General features: G+C 33.6%; 1 protein-coding gene across 1 annotated transcript in view; it reads left to right on the top strand.

The window, feature by feature from the left end:
- The window catches only part of LOC106873811 (active breakpoint cluster region-related protein), a 43,227-nt gene extending 29,239 nt beyond the window's left edge, over positions 1-13,988 (top strand). Inside the window, exons 12-18 of the mRNA XM_014921323.3 lie at positions 367-476; positions 2,102-2,116; positions 3,429-3,490; positions 4,683-4,760; positions 5,203-5,343; positions 6,873-6,978; positions 11,239-13,988. Coding sequence (XP_014776809.3) covers positions 367-476; positions 2,102-2,116; positions 3,429-3,490; positions 4,683-4,760; positions 5,203-5,343; positions 6,873-6,978; positions 11,239-11,461 — 735 coding nt within the window. The 3' untranslated portion in view covers positions 11,462-13,988. The remainder of the gene's footprint in view (positions 1-366; positions 477-2,101; positions 2,117-3,428; positions 3,491-4,682; positions 4,761-5,202; positions 5,344-6,872; positions 6,979-11,238) is intronic.
- The last annotated feature ends 229 nt before the right edge of the window (positions 13,989-14,217 follow it).

The raw sequence follows: 14,217 nt of genomic DNA, 5'->3' as shown, positions 1-14,217 counted from the left end.
AAAGACTTACTTCTGGCATTGTGGCTTTACATAGCAGTAAATTGCATTCCATGTATGTTGGGTGTTATTGGTACGTTTCATCCTTTGCTGTAATACTAACATAATTTATTATTAAAATGAAGCAAAAAATGTTTCAGGAAGATTTTACTGAACTTCCTAGTATATATATAGTTGAGTAATTTTTTTAAAAAACCTTTTTAAAACTAAATTCAACAACTACTGCTGTTGACTGAATCATTCACTCCATTCCAGCAGGGAAGAGAGATGAGATGTTAAAATGTTATCTCCTTTTTAGAAACAAGCAAACAAAAAACAGCATAGCAATATTCTGGTGGGATTAATAAATATGTCTCTTCTTTTTTCTAGATCTCATTAGTTATTTCAGTTTATCATATTCCACCAAATAAGATGATCCAAAGAATTCCATCAAAAGTGAAAACTGGTGTCTTTGGTGTTGATGTTCAGAAAGTTGCTCTGTAAGTAAAAAAAAACATTTTAAATTTATCTACATTTACTTTATAAACACAGCTATGAGAAATCCTTTAACGTCTTGTGATGATATTTTATTAAAGTATCTTTACAGCATGTTATATAGGTCCCTATATATATGTTATCATGACATGATTGGTATTGATATATCATTAAATCATTCTGTTAGTTAATCCTTATATGACTAGATTTCTAGAAGGACTGACTGTTTATTTCAATTGCTTTTCAGTATAATCAAGACTTTAAAGGAGTTTAGTTAAATATCTGTAACTTTACATATCTCCCAATATAATAATGAGTGTAGTGTTTTTATATATTTGTATATATATTATATATATTTGTCCATAATCATGCCAGGCGCAGAGGAGGAGAGAAAATAGTAATTCAGTGAAGAAGTAGTGAGAGTAATAGCCCTAACTGAGAGGGAGTGAGAGAAAGTAATAGCAATGAGAGAAAGGAAGGGGTGATAGATGAATAAGGAAGGGGTGGGAAAAAAAATCAGTGTTTCAACTCTGTGTAAGTATATATGTGTGTGTATACAAGGGAAGTATGTGAATGTTTGTATGTGTGATTATTTATTATGTACCTTATTTTGTACCTAATTTATATATATTATATTATCTTTTTTTTTTTTTTTACTTGTTTCAGTCATTGGGCTATGTCCATGCTTTGAAATGGACCCCAACACTTATTTTAATTCTATCACTTATCCTATTGACCTCGGCTCCTTTTTTGCCCTATATTTACTAAAACTACTAATTTGTGGGGACAACAAATTATGGGAACATTCACTGAATGTCAAGCAATGAAAACCAAACATAAACACTCAGATTTTTTATATTAAACTTTTTGCTCTGTGTGTGTGTATAAACAAAAGAAAGTAGCACTCAGTTCATTTGTTTGGAGCTCAAACTATTATTAAATAGTATATATACATAGTTAATGTCATAAGAATTTAGAAACTCCAAGACAATGTGATATAATTCTGTTGTTGAAGTTGTGAAATTCCATGCAGATAAAGCTATAAATTATGTGTAAACATTGGATTATTGAATTATAAAACCTTTTGAGTAGTCTTCAGCTTTTTTTACCCAAAGGTTTTTTAACCCAAATTTTGCACACTGTTATTTATAGCTTAATCTCCTTCAAGTTTCACCATTCAAAAAAAAAAAGTATATAAGACAAGATTCCACACAGTTTCTGCCACTTTGTCTACCAATAGCATTCACAAAGCATTGGTTGGCTCAAGATTACAGTAAAAAATATTTGTTCTACCTAATTATAACATTTATTAATTATTGAAACATTTGTGGTGTTATTAATATTATGGTATATTAAAGAACCAACTGTGTTTATGGTGGTACTGCATGTGTAAATTAATCAAATATCCTAAATAGTTGTAAATGACTGTCATTACTTGTATATTTTCTGTTGTGGACAGAAAATGAGGGATCTGCTCAGCCAGTTTCACTCATTGTTGTGTTTTTATTTGCAACTCATTACCTTTCTCTGTCTTTCTAATAGTAATAATATTGTATTTATAGCTACTAATTATTAGTGATTATACTAAATACAAGATTTTGATAAAGTTTTAATTTTAAATATATTTTAGTTCAAGTTGTCCCAGGTGAGTTGATGTTAAAACATTAGCTTATTGGCTTTCTTTACTTTTATTGTATATTTTTAATAAGAACTTAAACAATAGGTTTTCTTACTTGTGGAAAGTGTTTTTACTATTAACCCATTAACATACAGATTATTCTGTAAAATACAAAGCTCATTTATTCACATTGTTTTAAATTAATCATGCATAACCTTGTAGCTTCAATATTTTGATAACGTAATAGTTTATTTTCAAAATAATATTGCAGGGTAGGTGTGAGTGACCAGATATGGTAACTCTGAACATAAAACAAGTTGAATATTTTGGCCAGATATGGCTGGTTTAAAGGCTAAAGGGTTAAGACATTATGAAAATTATTTTGAGTTCCTATGACTGACATATTAACATTTAGTTTGAATTTTAATACATCTTTGATGATAAGAAACAACAGACATTTTTTTTTAGAATACATGTTTTGCTGTTGGTTTGTATCTTTTCACTTAAATGTTGTTTTTTAAAAAAAAAGGAAGAAGTCAATAAAAATGTAATAATTCTTTCTGCTTTTGGTACAAGGCCAGTAATTTTAGGGGAGGGTAAAGTTGATAACATTGACTCTAGTACTCAGGTGGTACTCTATTTTTATCAACCCTGACAAGATAAAAAGCAAAGTCAACCTTGGCAGAATTTGGACTCAAAATGTAGAGAGCTGGAAGAAATGTTGAGCATTTTGTTTGATGTACTAACAACTCTATCCAGGTCACTGCCATGGTGTAATAATCCTTTCTTAATTTGGCATAAGATCAGAAATTTTTGAGGGTTGGGGAAGTCAATCGCATTGACCCTGATGCTTGACTGGTACTTATTTTATCAACCCTGAAAGGATGAGAAACGAAGTTGACCTTGGCAGAATTTGAACTCAGAACATAAAGACAGATGAAATGCTGCTAAGCATTTTAAATGGTGTGCTAACAATTTTACCAACTTGCTGTCCAACATTATTACTGAGAGAAAATATCTCAGGGGAGCGTTCTGCATATATAATACTAAAGTCTCATGTATGTAATGTAGTGAATTGATAAGCAGTCATTAACTGAAATTATCCATGCCATTAGTTGACAAATCCTTCTCTTGAAGACGTTTAACATCTAAAACTTAATAGCAACAAGCAAGAGAGATAACTCCAATAAAATCAGTTGAGTGAAATTTTTGAACAATTTAGACAATGTGGATTAGAATGAATCTGGTTGTTAAATATGTTTTGTGTCATTTCATCTTCCTTTTGTTGATTTAGTGTCCTTAATCTTTTGGAATCTGACATATTTACCTTTATTTTTAGCCATCAAGGAAAAGCAATACCAGACATCATTCCAATCTGCACTCGAGAAATAGAAAAGAGAGGTATGTAAAGCTGAACCGATCTAAACTCATGCATATTACTATAGGAAACATATTATCTTATTGTCCTAATTACCAGTGGAGGTGGATGCTTTGAAAGCATAACAGCTACAGTAAGAACAACATGAAGAAAGTTCAAGATACTATTATCTCAGTTTGTAACAAAATGTCTCTCACTCTCAGAATGAAAAGCAGATTGTATGATGTTTATGTACAAAGTGAAATGCTACATGATAGAAGTGGGTCTTGAATGCTGAGAACTTTCAAAAACTGAAAAGAAATGAAACTTGCCTACTCTGTTGGATGTTCAATATAAGTGTGCATGAACGATAAGGTACAAATGTCTTGAGAGAAATACTGGATATAAGGAGATTCGTATGTCATATGCAAGAGAGAAGACTGTGCTGGTATGGGCATGTGATGTGTATAGATGAGAGCAGCTGTGTAGAGAAGTGCTGATTGCTCAGTATGGAGTTTGTGGAAGAAGGAAACCAAAAAGATATGAGACAATTTAAAGATTTTGAACTTCAAAGAGGAGATGGCAAAGAATCAAGGTGATTGGTAATATACAGTGCTTAAGGAATTGACCCATCATTGTGAAACTGAGATTCTGGGGGTGTAAGGTGTATGCACACAACTGAGTTCATTGCCCAGTATGTCCTTCTCATGCCTCTATAAACATCACATCATCTTTCTATCACTGATCCTTCCATCACTCTCCTAACTACTACAGTACTCTGTTGCTGTAATTAAATGAGAGCAGAACTACATATTTCATCATCCTTTTCTGTGTGACTAGTTATTTTCCTCCCTTTCTCCCTCCAAATCATTTCCTTTGACATCCACCTTTCTCATTTTACATTCATTATCCACTTCTTTGCTACCAATTATCACTCTCTCTTTTGAAGCACTTCCTGATGACTCATTCCTATATACATCTGATAATGTCTATCCCTATTGCCATGTTTCTCACTCTCCCGTTACATTATGTCCCTCACTCTCCTTGAGCCTTATTTCAGCCCCCATTTACCAAATCCACTCATAAACCCATGGTTATAGTAGAAGACACTTATGGAATAAGACTGAATCCAAGGCCATGTGACTAGAAAACAAACTTGGTGCCCCCCCACACACACACCATGTGAGCATTTTATTTTAAATCGTTATTTTCTTTGTATTTTATTTTTCAATTTAGGTCTAGATGAAGTTGGTATCTACAGAGTGTCAGGAGGATTAACTGAAGTTAAACAATTAAAATGTGCATTTGAGAAAAGTAAGTTACTAATTTCCCAGTTCATGTGTTGTATTTCTAAAGAATTAGTTTTTAACTTTATGAAGCCAGAAACTTTAATGGCCAATCATTTAGGATTAAAAAATTTTTTTTTTTCCAATTTAGTTGATTTAAATGTAAAATTTAATGTAAATGTTTATTTATCATCATCATCTAACTCATTTTCTTTTTTTTTTTCTGGAAGCTGGAATGGGGTGGGTAGGTCTGTTTTAGCACAATATCTTATCAAAAGGATTTACTGAACAAGTGCGAATGTACAAACAGACAAAAAGGGGTGTGAGTGATTAGGGAAATGTTATACACTATATTATTGCATATTAAATATTAATGAATTAGTAAACACACATACACACACACACACACACACACACACACACACACACACACATATACACACATGTATATTTGTATTGTTCTGTTTCAGATACAATGAAAGCCCGGCGTGTAGTAGAAGATGCTGACTGTAGTGTTCACACAATTGCTGCTGTTTTGAAACTTTACTTTAGAGAATTGCCTGAACCATTATTTACCAATCTTCTGTATGACAAATTTATTAGCATTTCTGGTAAGTCACTAATCAAGTTCACAAGTCTTATAATTCTTAAAGGAGTAATTGTCTGAGCCAACAGGAGCTAAACATTTCTTGTTAAGGTTATCTCTATAGATTTAGCAATTATAACAATTATAACCAGCACTCCTAAAAAGCTCCTGAAATATGCATATATTGCCCATTTTTCATCGTTCTTGTTGTTTACATCAAGTGTCTCAAATACGAGACAACATAGTAAAATTAGTGCTGGCCATAATTTCTATAGAAGATCTGTAGAGATAACCTTAAGAACTGATGTAATAGCACTGGTAACACAGTAGAACATAGTTTTCATTTATAAAAAACATTTAATATACTTTGTTGTATATTAGGGTTGCATAACAAAATATGGTGTCTCTACAGGTCATTAAACAGTTTTGTTAGAGGCATGGGCTACGCAGAGTGGGACAAATTTCAATAACTCAGACAACTGAGTAAACAAATCAAATTGTTTTGGAGTTATATGAAGAAAAAATCATGCTAAAATACAGTGGTTATACTAACTAACCATTTTAGTATCTTTTTTAAAAATATCTTATTTCAATCAAAATCTGTGCAGCTTAGAGGTTAGGGTGTTGCATTCCTAATCATAACATCATGGGTTCAATTGCTACACCATGTGATGATGCAGTGTGCCCTTGGGCCAGGTGCTCCATTTCATTTTGCTCCAGTTTTCTCAGCCTTGTATTGGGTGTAGCCTTTTCAATATCCAACTCTTTCATCCTGGATGTTCCACTGCACCAAATGGTGGAAGGTTGAGTGTGTGTTGATGTCTGCTCATGACTACACAGTCAATGTATTATAGATGTTACTATTAACATTAAAACTATTGGCCAAAGTATTATAGATGCTGCCAGTCATACTTGTTTATGAGTCACAGGTATGAAAATAATTATTAGCAACAGAGGCAGTATTAGTACCAAAAAGCAATCTTTATACCCAACTTAATGTGGATGTCTTGTTAGAACATCAAATACATAGACACATGGTGCATAACAGCACAAATCATAACAGACCATTCTCGTCTGCTATGATTCATACCTGCACTTTAATTGCACCATACATCTATACGAGAGGACCTCTCAAGGCTAATACTGCAGTATTTGGTGTTCTGACAAGACATCCACATTAAGTTGGATATAAAAGTTGTCACAGGTATGATTTTTTTCTTAATGGAAAATTCTAAATGTAGATTTTTTTCTATCTGTTCTCATTGTAGTAGAAATATACTCTGTTATTATGGTATGTTATATAGATGGATGTTAATACATATATGTATGCATACTCCAGTGGGTTTCAACCTCTTTGACTTTGTGACACATTGTAGATAAAATAATATTGCTGTTAAGTTAAAAAATTTAGGAAAAATTATAGAACAAGATATTACTTATGTTTAATTAATCACATTTTATGTCTAAATAATAATACCAACAACATAATAATGCTGATGTTACAATAAAAACAGCAACAGTCTCCATCTCACTGTCTCGTTTCACATTGAACAGATATAAAAGAACCCGAACAGAAAGAAAAAGAACTCATTTCACTGATTCATTCTCTTCCTGAGGTCAATTATAACATACTTCTACATATGCTTGATCATCTCAAATGGTAAGTTACTAATACATTCTCTCATTTATTAGTTTTAATTATTAGACTCTGACTGTGCTGGAGCACTGCCTTCAAGGATTTTTTTCTTTTTGTTTTGTTAATTATACTGATCTCCTGGTACCTATTTTCGTGATCTATATCTCTTGATTGGCTAAATTCTTTTGAGTCATACACCTTTAGAAAATTACCTCCCCTTAAAAGTCTGAACTATCACAAGATATTTACACTAGTGTACCAACATCATCATCAGCAGCTTTTAACGTCCTCTTCTGTGCTGACATGGGTTGGATGTTGTGTCAGAATCCAACAAGCCAGAGGACTATGTTGAGCTCCAATGTCTGCCTTGGCATGATTTCTACCTCATGCCATCCACTGGGTGCTTTATTTCATGGCACCAGCACCAGTGAGGTTACCAAGTGATTCACAAGCCATCTCCCTCTCTACTACACCTGCCACTCAATCGAATGGAAGGAGGGTAATGTAGAGAGGGAGGTGACTTTATGTCACATGTTGAGAGGCTAAAGAATAACAGAAGGACAGGAACAGATGTCTTACTATAGAGGAAATACATGGCTACTGCACATAATATAAGGGTTGGTGGGGGTAGCTGGGAAGAGAGATAAATATGGTGATGATGAGGTATCACAGCATGCCCTCAAGGTGCAAGAAGGTGAGTATAAGAGCGAATAGAATACAGAGAGAAATTTAGGAAGGGTGAGAAGGTGAGTTTATGAGAAGGTGAGAGGAGAATGATAGATAGTTATAGATAAGTACAGAGGTGAATGTAATGAATGGTGAAGAAGGGTGGAAGTGCAATCAATGGTAAATATCAGTTTAGAGGAAGAGAAAAGTGAAAGAAATAGTTGAGGGTCAAGAAGGAAAAGGTCACAAGCGGCAGTGTAGAAAGGGTGGAGAGTAGCAGTATAATAAGACTGTAGATACATGTGAAACAAGGAGATGATGTGCGGTGTGGGAAAGTGAAAGAGCACTGTACATTGACAGAGATATGGTGGGAGTGGATATAGTGAGTGGTAGATTAAGCGGGGTAGGCATTGATAGCAGTTATGAGAGGTTATTGAGAATAATTGTAGATATTAGAGGGTATTAAACACGAGGTATAGCATCATAAGATGTAACTCAAAGTGAAGGGTGAAATAACTGGCGGCACAGAAAGGGTGATCAGTGGAAAGTAAAGTAGGAAGGGATGATATTGAGAATGAAGGGTGTGTGTTAAAGGGAAGTGGTTTCAGTGAGAGGGGGTTACTGATAGCAGAAAAGAGGGATGGAATGTGTGCAATTCTATAATCATATGATTACAGCAGCTGAGTAGTTCCGTAATCAAAAGAGTAATGAAGGGTTAATTGTAAGTAAGATGAGAGATGGGGAAGGCTTGACAAGGACAGGGTCCAGATGGCTGGATCTTCTGGAGCACAGTGAATTGACTATCATCTCAGTTCTTTGTCATTCTCCCCATGAAGCTCTACAACCTGAGATATGCACGCACACACACACACACACACACACACACACACACACACACACACACACACATATATAAAACCAATTATTAACAAAGTTAATCCAGTGAAATATGGAGGTGGATTCTGTAATGAGCAGCCATCTCATTATCCTTTGATATTACTGCCTTTCCCAACAAACTGATAAACATTCCCTCCCATGCATTTCACACCTTTCCCTCCCTTTACATGTACACATGACCCCTCTTGTCTTCTATCTCCTATCCTTCCACTTATTGCATATGTACACATACCATTTTATTCTGTTTAAAACAGCTACACAGTACACACACACACATACACATTATACATAACACATACACACTGCCCCACAGAAAAATACAATTTCAATCACACATGCTCATACATAAAAAAGCATAAACATCAAGTTCCTTGGCCATTAATTCCCTTGATTCAAAATCTCTTTGCTGTTCAGAAACAACACATGTTTGTCCTACTACTTCTAGTGGCTGAACATTGTTTTTTTCTGAATTCGTTTTTTTTTTCTTTTCTTTCTCTTGAAAAAGGGTCACAGTTCAAAGTATGAAATCTCTCTTATGGTTCTTCTTTGCAGCATAGAATTAATTACTTTGTACACTTCATTCTTTTCATTTTTGTTCTTGAAATCTTTTGGTAAAATTGTAAAGTACGTTGTTCACTTGGTTTACAACTGTTTTTCCATGCTAGTATGAGTTAAATAAGTACATATTATTGAGATATTGTTTTACAACCAAATGTCCTTCCTTTTGCTAACCCTTACCTGTTTTTCAAATAAAGCATGTTTTATTCAATATACATTAAAAAGCACAAAGCTAGCAGACAATTTCATGACAGGGAATTGTCTGCAGTGTTCACTGTCATGTGAACACAGAATGTAAAAATACACACACACACACACGTACACTGAACTGCATATGGTTTCCACCTACTAAATTCATTCACAAGGCATCAGTTGATCCAGGGTTACAACAAAAGACATTTACTCGAGGTGCCATGAAGTAGGACTGAACCCAAAACTATGTGGTTGAGAAGTCCACTTCTGAGCTGTGTCTATGCCTTAGCACTTAAGCAATGAAATGAAATTGCAGTTTATATTTGTCACATTTTTTAAAATACAGCTCTATTATAACTGCTACATCATGCTGCACACTGTTTAGAAATGATATGTCAAAATGACACATTTTGAATAGTTTTGTGATAATTTTAATATGAAATGGCAACGAAGATCATAGACTAAACAAATATGAAACAGAGTATAACTGAAGTTCAGTTTCTGATTCTCAGTTGTAACCATTTCACTTATGTCAATAATACTCTGGAGAAAGACATGAATATCATATATCATTTACAGCAACCTCTTGTGAAGAAACCATCACATGGACACTTGATCTGCTACTTTAAATTACAGATTGGTATCTTATAAAAAAGAAGGTGCATGGTTTAGTGGTTGGACTCATGATCATAAGATTTAGGTTTTGATTCCTAGACTGCACGATGTACTGTGTTCTTGAGCAAAACACTTCATTGCACATTGCTGCAGCCCACTCAACTGGTAAAATGAGTCAATCTGCAACAGACTGGCATCCCATCCAGGGAAGAATATATATATGTAACATCTTAGCTCGTAAGTTACCTCATCATTTCGTATTTGTCTTGCTTTTATCTGTTTATTTGTGGATTCCCTGAAGATGAATATATGAGGAATTCCAGCAGCTCTTACTTCTTTGTAGAAGAGCTCTCTCATATATTTTGAAACATGTGTAGGAATTAAAGGAACTTTTATTTATATGCGTTTTGCTCCATTTATTATTATTATTTATATCTTCTCAAAATGTATCACTTTAACTTGGTATCTCTACCTGTAAAACGGCTGTGATATCTTGGTTTCTAGTGTAATTTTGATACCTCTGGTAACTATTAACATATTTACATTATCAAAGGTTTTTTTAAAACTGAGATAATATTAATATATACATAAACTAATTATATATATATATATATATATATATATATATATATCTGCTAGAGAAACAGGGAAACCAGCCCTATGTTTCTTATGGAATAATGTGGACTAATTAACCACCATCTTATGAAAAATAAAGGTTACATCTCACAGTGTAGTCCCAGATATACAAAAAGAAAAAGAAGCAAACAAACATCAGGCATGATTGTGTAGTTAGAAGCTTGCCTTGTAATCATGTGGTTTCAGGTTCAGTCTCAGTGTGTGACACCTTGGGCAAGTGTCTATGTGTGTGTATACCTGTGGGTGTACATCACTGCCACTGTGTGACAACCAGTGTTGATTTGCTTATGTCCCCGTAACTTAGTGGTTCAATAAAAAGGAACTGATAGAATATGTACCAGAGTTTAAAATAATTACTAGGCTTGATCTGTTTCACTAAAACCCTTCAAGGCAGCATTCCAGCATGCCATAGTTTCCTTGCTCACTCGATGGAGAAGGGATTGGGCCATTGCTGAGTGATGGTTCATTATCTGGTGTGAAGTGTGTGGTGCATGTCGTGCACCTTGATAGGTGCCGACACAGCCAATGCACAACCCTTAATCTGGTTGCAGTTCAATGACTGAAACAGATAAAAGATACTTTATGGGCTGAAATGCTATTGATTATTGTTCTTCTTAATCAGAAGTGATTTGGAGCTAGACAAAAGCTCCTTATAAATCTGAAATCCATGTGGTTCTAAATGAAATCAAATTCTAATGTTTCTTTTCTTTTCTTTTCTAGCGTCCATGAGTATTCCTCCCAAAATAAGATGACTAATGGCAACCTATCTGTGATTTTCGGACAGTCTCTGATGCAACCAGCACCGACACCGGAGCCATCACCAGCAACGGAACCAGGTTCGGCACAAGAGGCTTTAGCTTACATGAATGCTCTTCACCAGAATAATATTCTGAAATATCTCTTGGACTTAAAATGCTCTGGAAAAAACTTTCTTAAACCATGAAGCTTCAAACTCATTATTTTTATGTGCAAAATAAAAAATTAAAAAAAAGAAACAAATGCATAATGCCTTCACACATTTTCATGATTTGTTTTTAAGTTGGAGAGGAAGAGAGACTGCTTGCTAGCCATTTATTCACACTGCATTTTTTCAAACAGTATCATCATTGTTTACTCCTTCATTACTTTTAAACTTCTTGCCAAGCTGATATACTTCTTTGTTTGATTACAAAGTACGTCAGCCATGATACTTATACAAACATGGCTATTTGCAAGCTTGATAAGATGAAACCAAGAGATAATGTCATTATTCATCATGATAATGTCAATCATGAAATTGTTATTATTATTATTATTATTATTATGAAACTCATGATAATGATAATTGACATGATTTGGTTTTAAAAAGGGTCGATGACTAGAAGGGATGTTTGCATTGATGACAATGCTATTGTTGCCTGTGTTGTTGCTACTGTTGCTAATGCTGCTGTTGATGATAATGATGGTATTGAAACCTGAGGTAATTAATCAGCATGGTGTTAAATGTTACATTATTCTTGCCTCTCCACCAAATCTCATCTCACTTTTTCATCAGCTTACTTGTTGAAACACTGGACTTCAAAACTCTCTTGTTTGCAATCTAATTGCTTTAAAATGTTCCTAAAACTTATACATTATTTCACTAAACCTCCACACATTCATCCTATATTTTCCGATTTTTGCCTCACTTTTTTTAATCAGTTATTGAGGCAGATATTGTATATGCTTATGTACATATCATTATTTTTCTCATTTGTGCCTGTGTGTATATGTATGTGTGTTGGTGTGCATATGTATGTATGTAGTGTATGTATGCATATGTATGTGTGTGAATATATATATATATATATATATATATATATATATAATCATGTACATCAGAAGTGGTATATTGTGAACACTGAAAGTTGGTGATGTAAACGTTCTAAAAAGTAAATTTGAACATTATTTTATGAATATGATATATTTAGATGTTAATATATATCATTTATAAATATTACAAGAAATCATTTATTGAAATGACTTTCTGTAGTTGAAAATTTCGTAAGAAGAGTTACTAATTTCATTTAGGATTGATAGTCACTCAATTTTAGTTTTTTAAATAGTTTTGTCACAGTTGTTTGAAATAAACAAAACACTAAGACTAAAATAACAGTTAAGTAGCATGCTTTGAACTAGCTAAGTGATGCTATCTCATAGCTTGGCATATGGCATGATTCTCCTATGAACTACTCACTCTCTATGCTGGGCTACATATTGTAATCGAAATCTTTAGTTCCATGCGCTAATTGCATTACCTGCTTGTACCTGAAGATTAACAATGAAATTTTGTGATTATTTATAAGTAATGCACTTTTGCAATAAACACTAAAATCTATTCTAACCCCTTGCAGACATACTTAGTACTGTCCGTCTATGCTGTATACCAGTATTAGGCTGTTCAGTTTGGTATATTTGAAAACACGGTGCTGTACAGAGCGAGACATCACACTGCTCACACACATAGTGTTTCAATACAGTCAGTACTGCTTCCCGTCTGCAAGGGGTTAATAAGTTTTCCTCAATCCCACTAAAGTCAAAGATACTCTTCATCCTTCTAGGGCCAATAAAATGAGTACCGCTTACAGAGTGGGGCCAGTCTTCATCATGTGTACCCTCCACTAAAATGTGAGACTGTGTATGTATGTTACAGACTATTATTCTTATAACTTTTAACTATCTTCAGGATTCGAACTATGTAATTTGTGCTTTGTTTCTGCCACTGAGAGAGAAAAAAACTTGATGTGGAAAAAAGTCAAATATGAGAATTTTAATCCTTTTTATCTCAGTATATTATTTAGTTTGGTTAAGGCAAATTTTTTCTTTATGTTCTAGCAGAAAAAAAAAAAAGCAAACAAGATATCTGTTTTACCTCACAAAGTTTTACTCTAATTAAAAAAATGACCTGGAGAGAAATCACCAGATGTCATTGCTGTATGGTTCAAGTAAAGACAATGACACAATGCAACAATTCTGATATGATAAAGTCATGAAAAACAGTCTTGCTTGTCAAATATTAGCAAAAGACATTTTGTGCATGACTCAGAGAAAGAATGTATGTGTGTGTGTGTGTGTGTGTGTGTTTGTGTGTGTGTGTAAAGCATTTTATATTATTAGGAAGTAATCTATTTCAAATAGGTAATTAACTTACTTAAACAAATATAATTGTTATTTCATGACTTTCGCAGACAGCACATAGCACATCCTGAACACACACACACACATATCCATAAACACATATACACACGTTATTGTTACCAAGTGCAATTTTACCAAAATTTTACCAACTGGTTTTTTTTTCCTTTTCTTTCATGTTAAATATAAATATATATATATAATTTGTTGAATGTATTTATGATTTACTGCAATAGATGTACACAATATAATGCATCTGTAAATAATATCTTGATTTTTGGGAGCATAATTTAACAAACAATAAAAGTGAAACTTTGTATTTTTATTTGTTCTGTTTCTGATGGTGTAAGAATTAAAAATATCATTAATTTCAAGTTCTCACCATTCATCTTTGCTATCAATGTCCTGCTTATGAACGACAGTCTTGTTACCAAGAGAGACAAAAAAGGTGTGTGTGTGGTGGTGGTGGTGGTGGTGGTGGGGGGGGGGGGTTTAAATGCTTTATATTACAATATGAGTTGGGTGTATGCTGAAGTTTTTTTCCAC

Source organism: Octopus bimaculoides, chromosome 6, assembly GCF_046866305.1.
Source record: "Octopus bimaculoides isolate indiv1 chromosome 6, ASM4686630v1, whole genome shotgun sequence".
NCBI classification, from domain to species: Eukaryota; Metazoa; Mollusca; class Cephalopoda; order Octopoda; family Octopodidae; genus Octopus; species Octopus bimaculoides.
The sequence above is the reverse complement of the archived record's forward strand: the minus strand, read 5'-3'. Positions and strand labels throughout refer to the sequence as shown.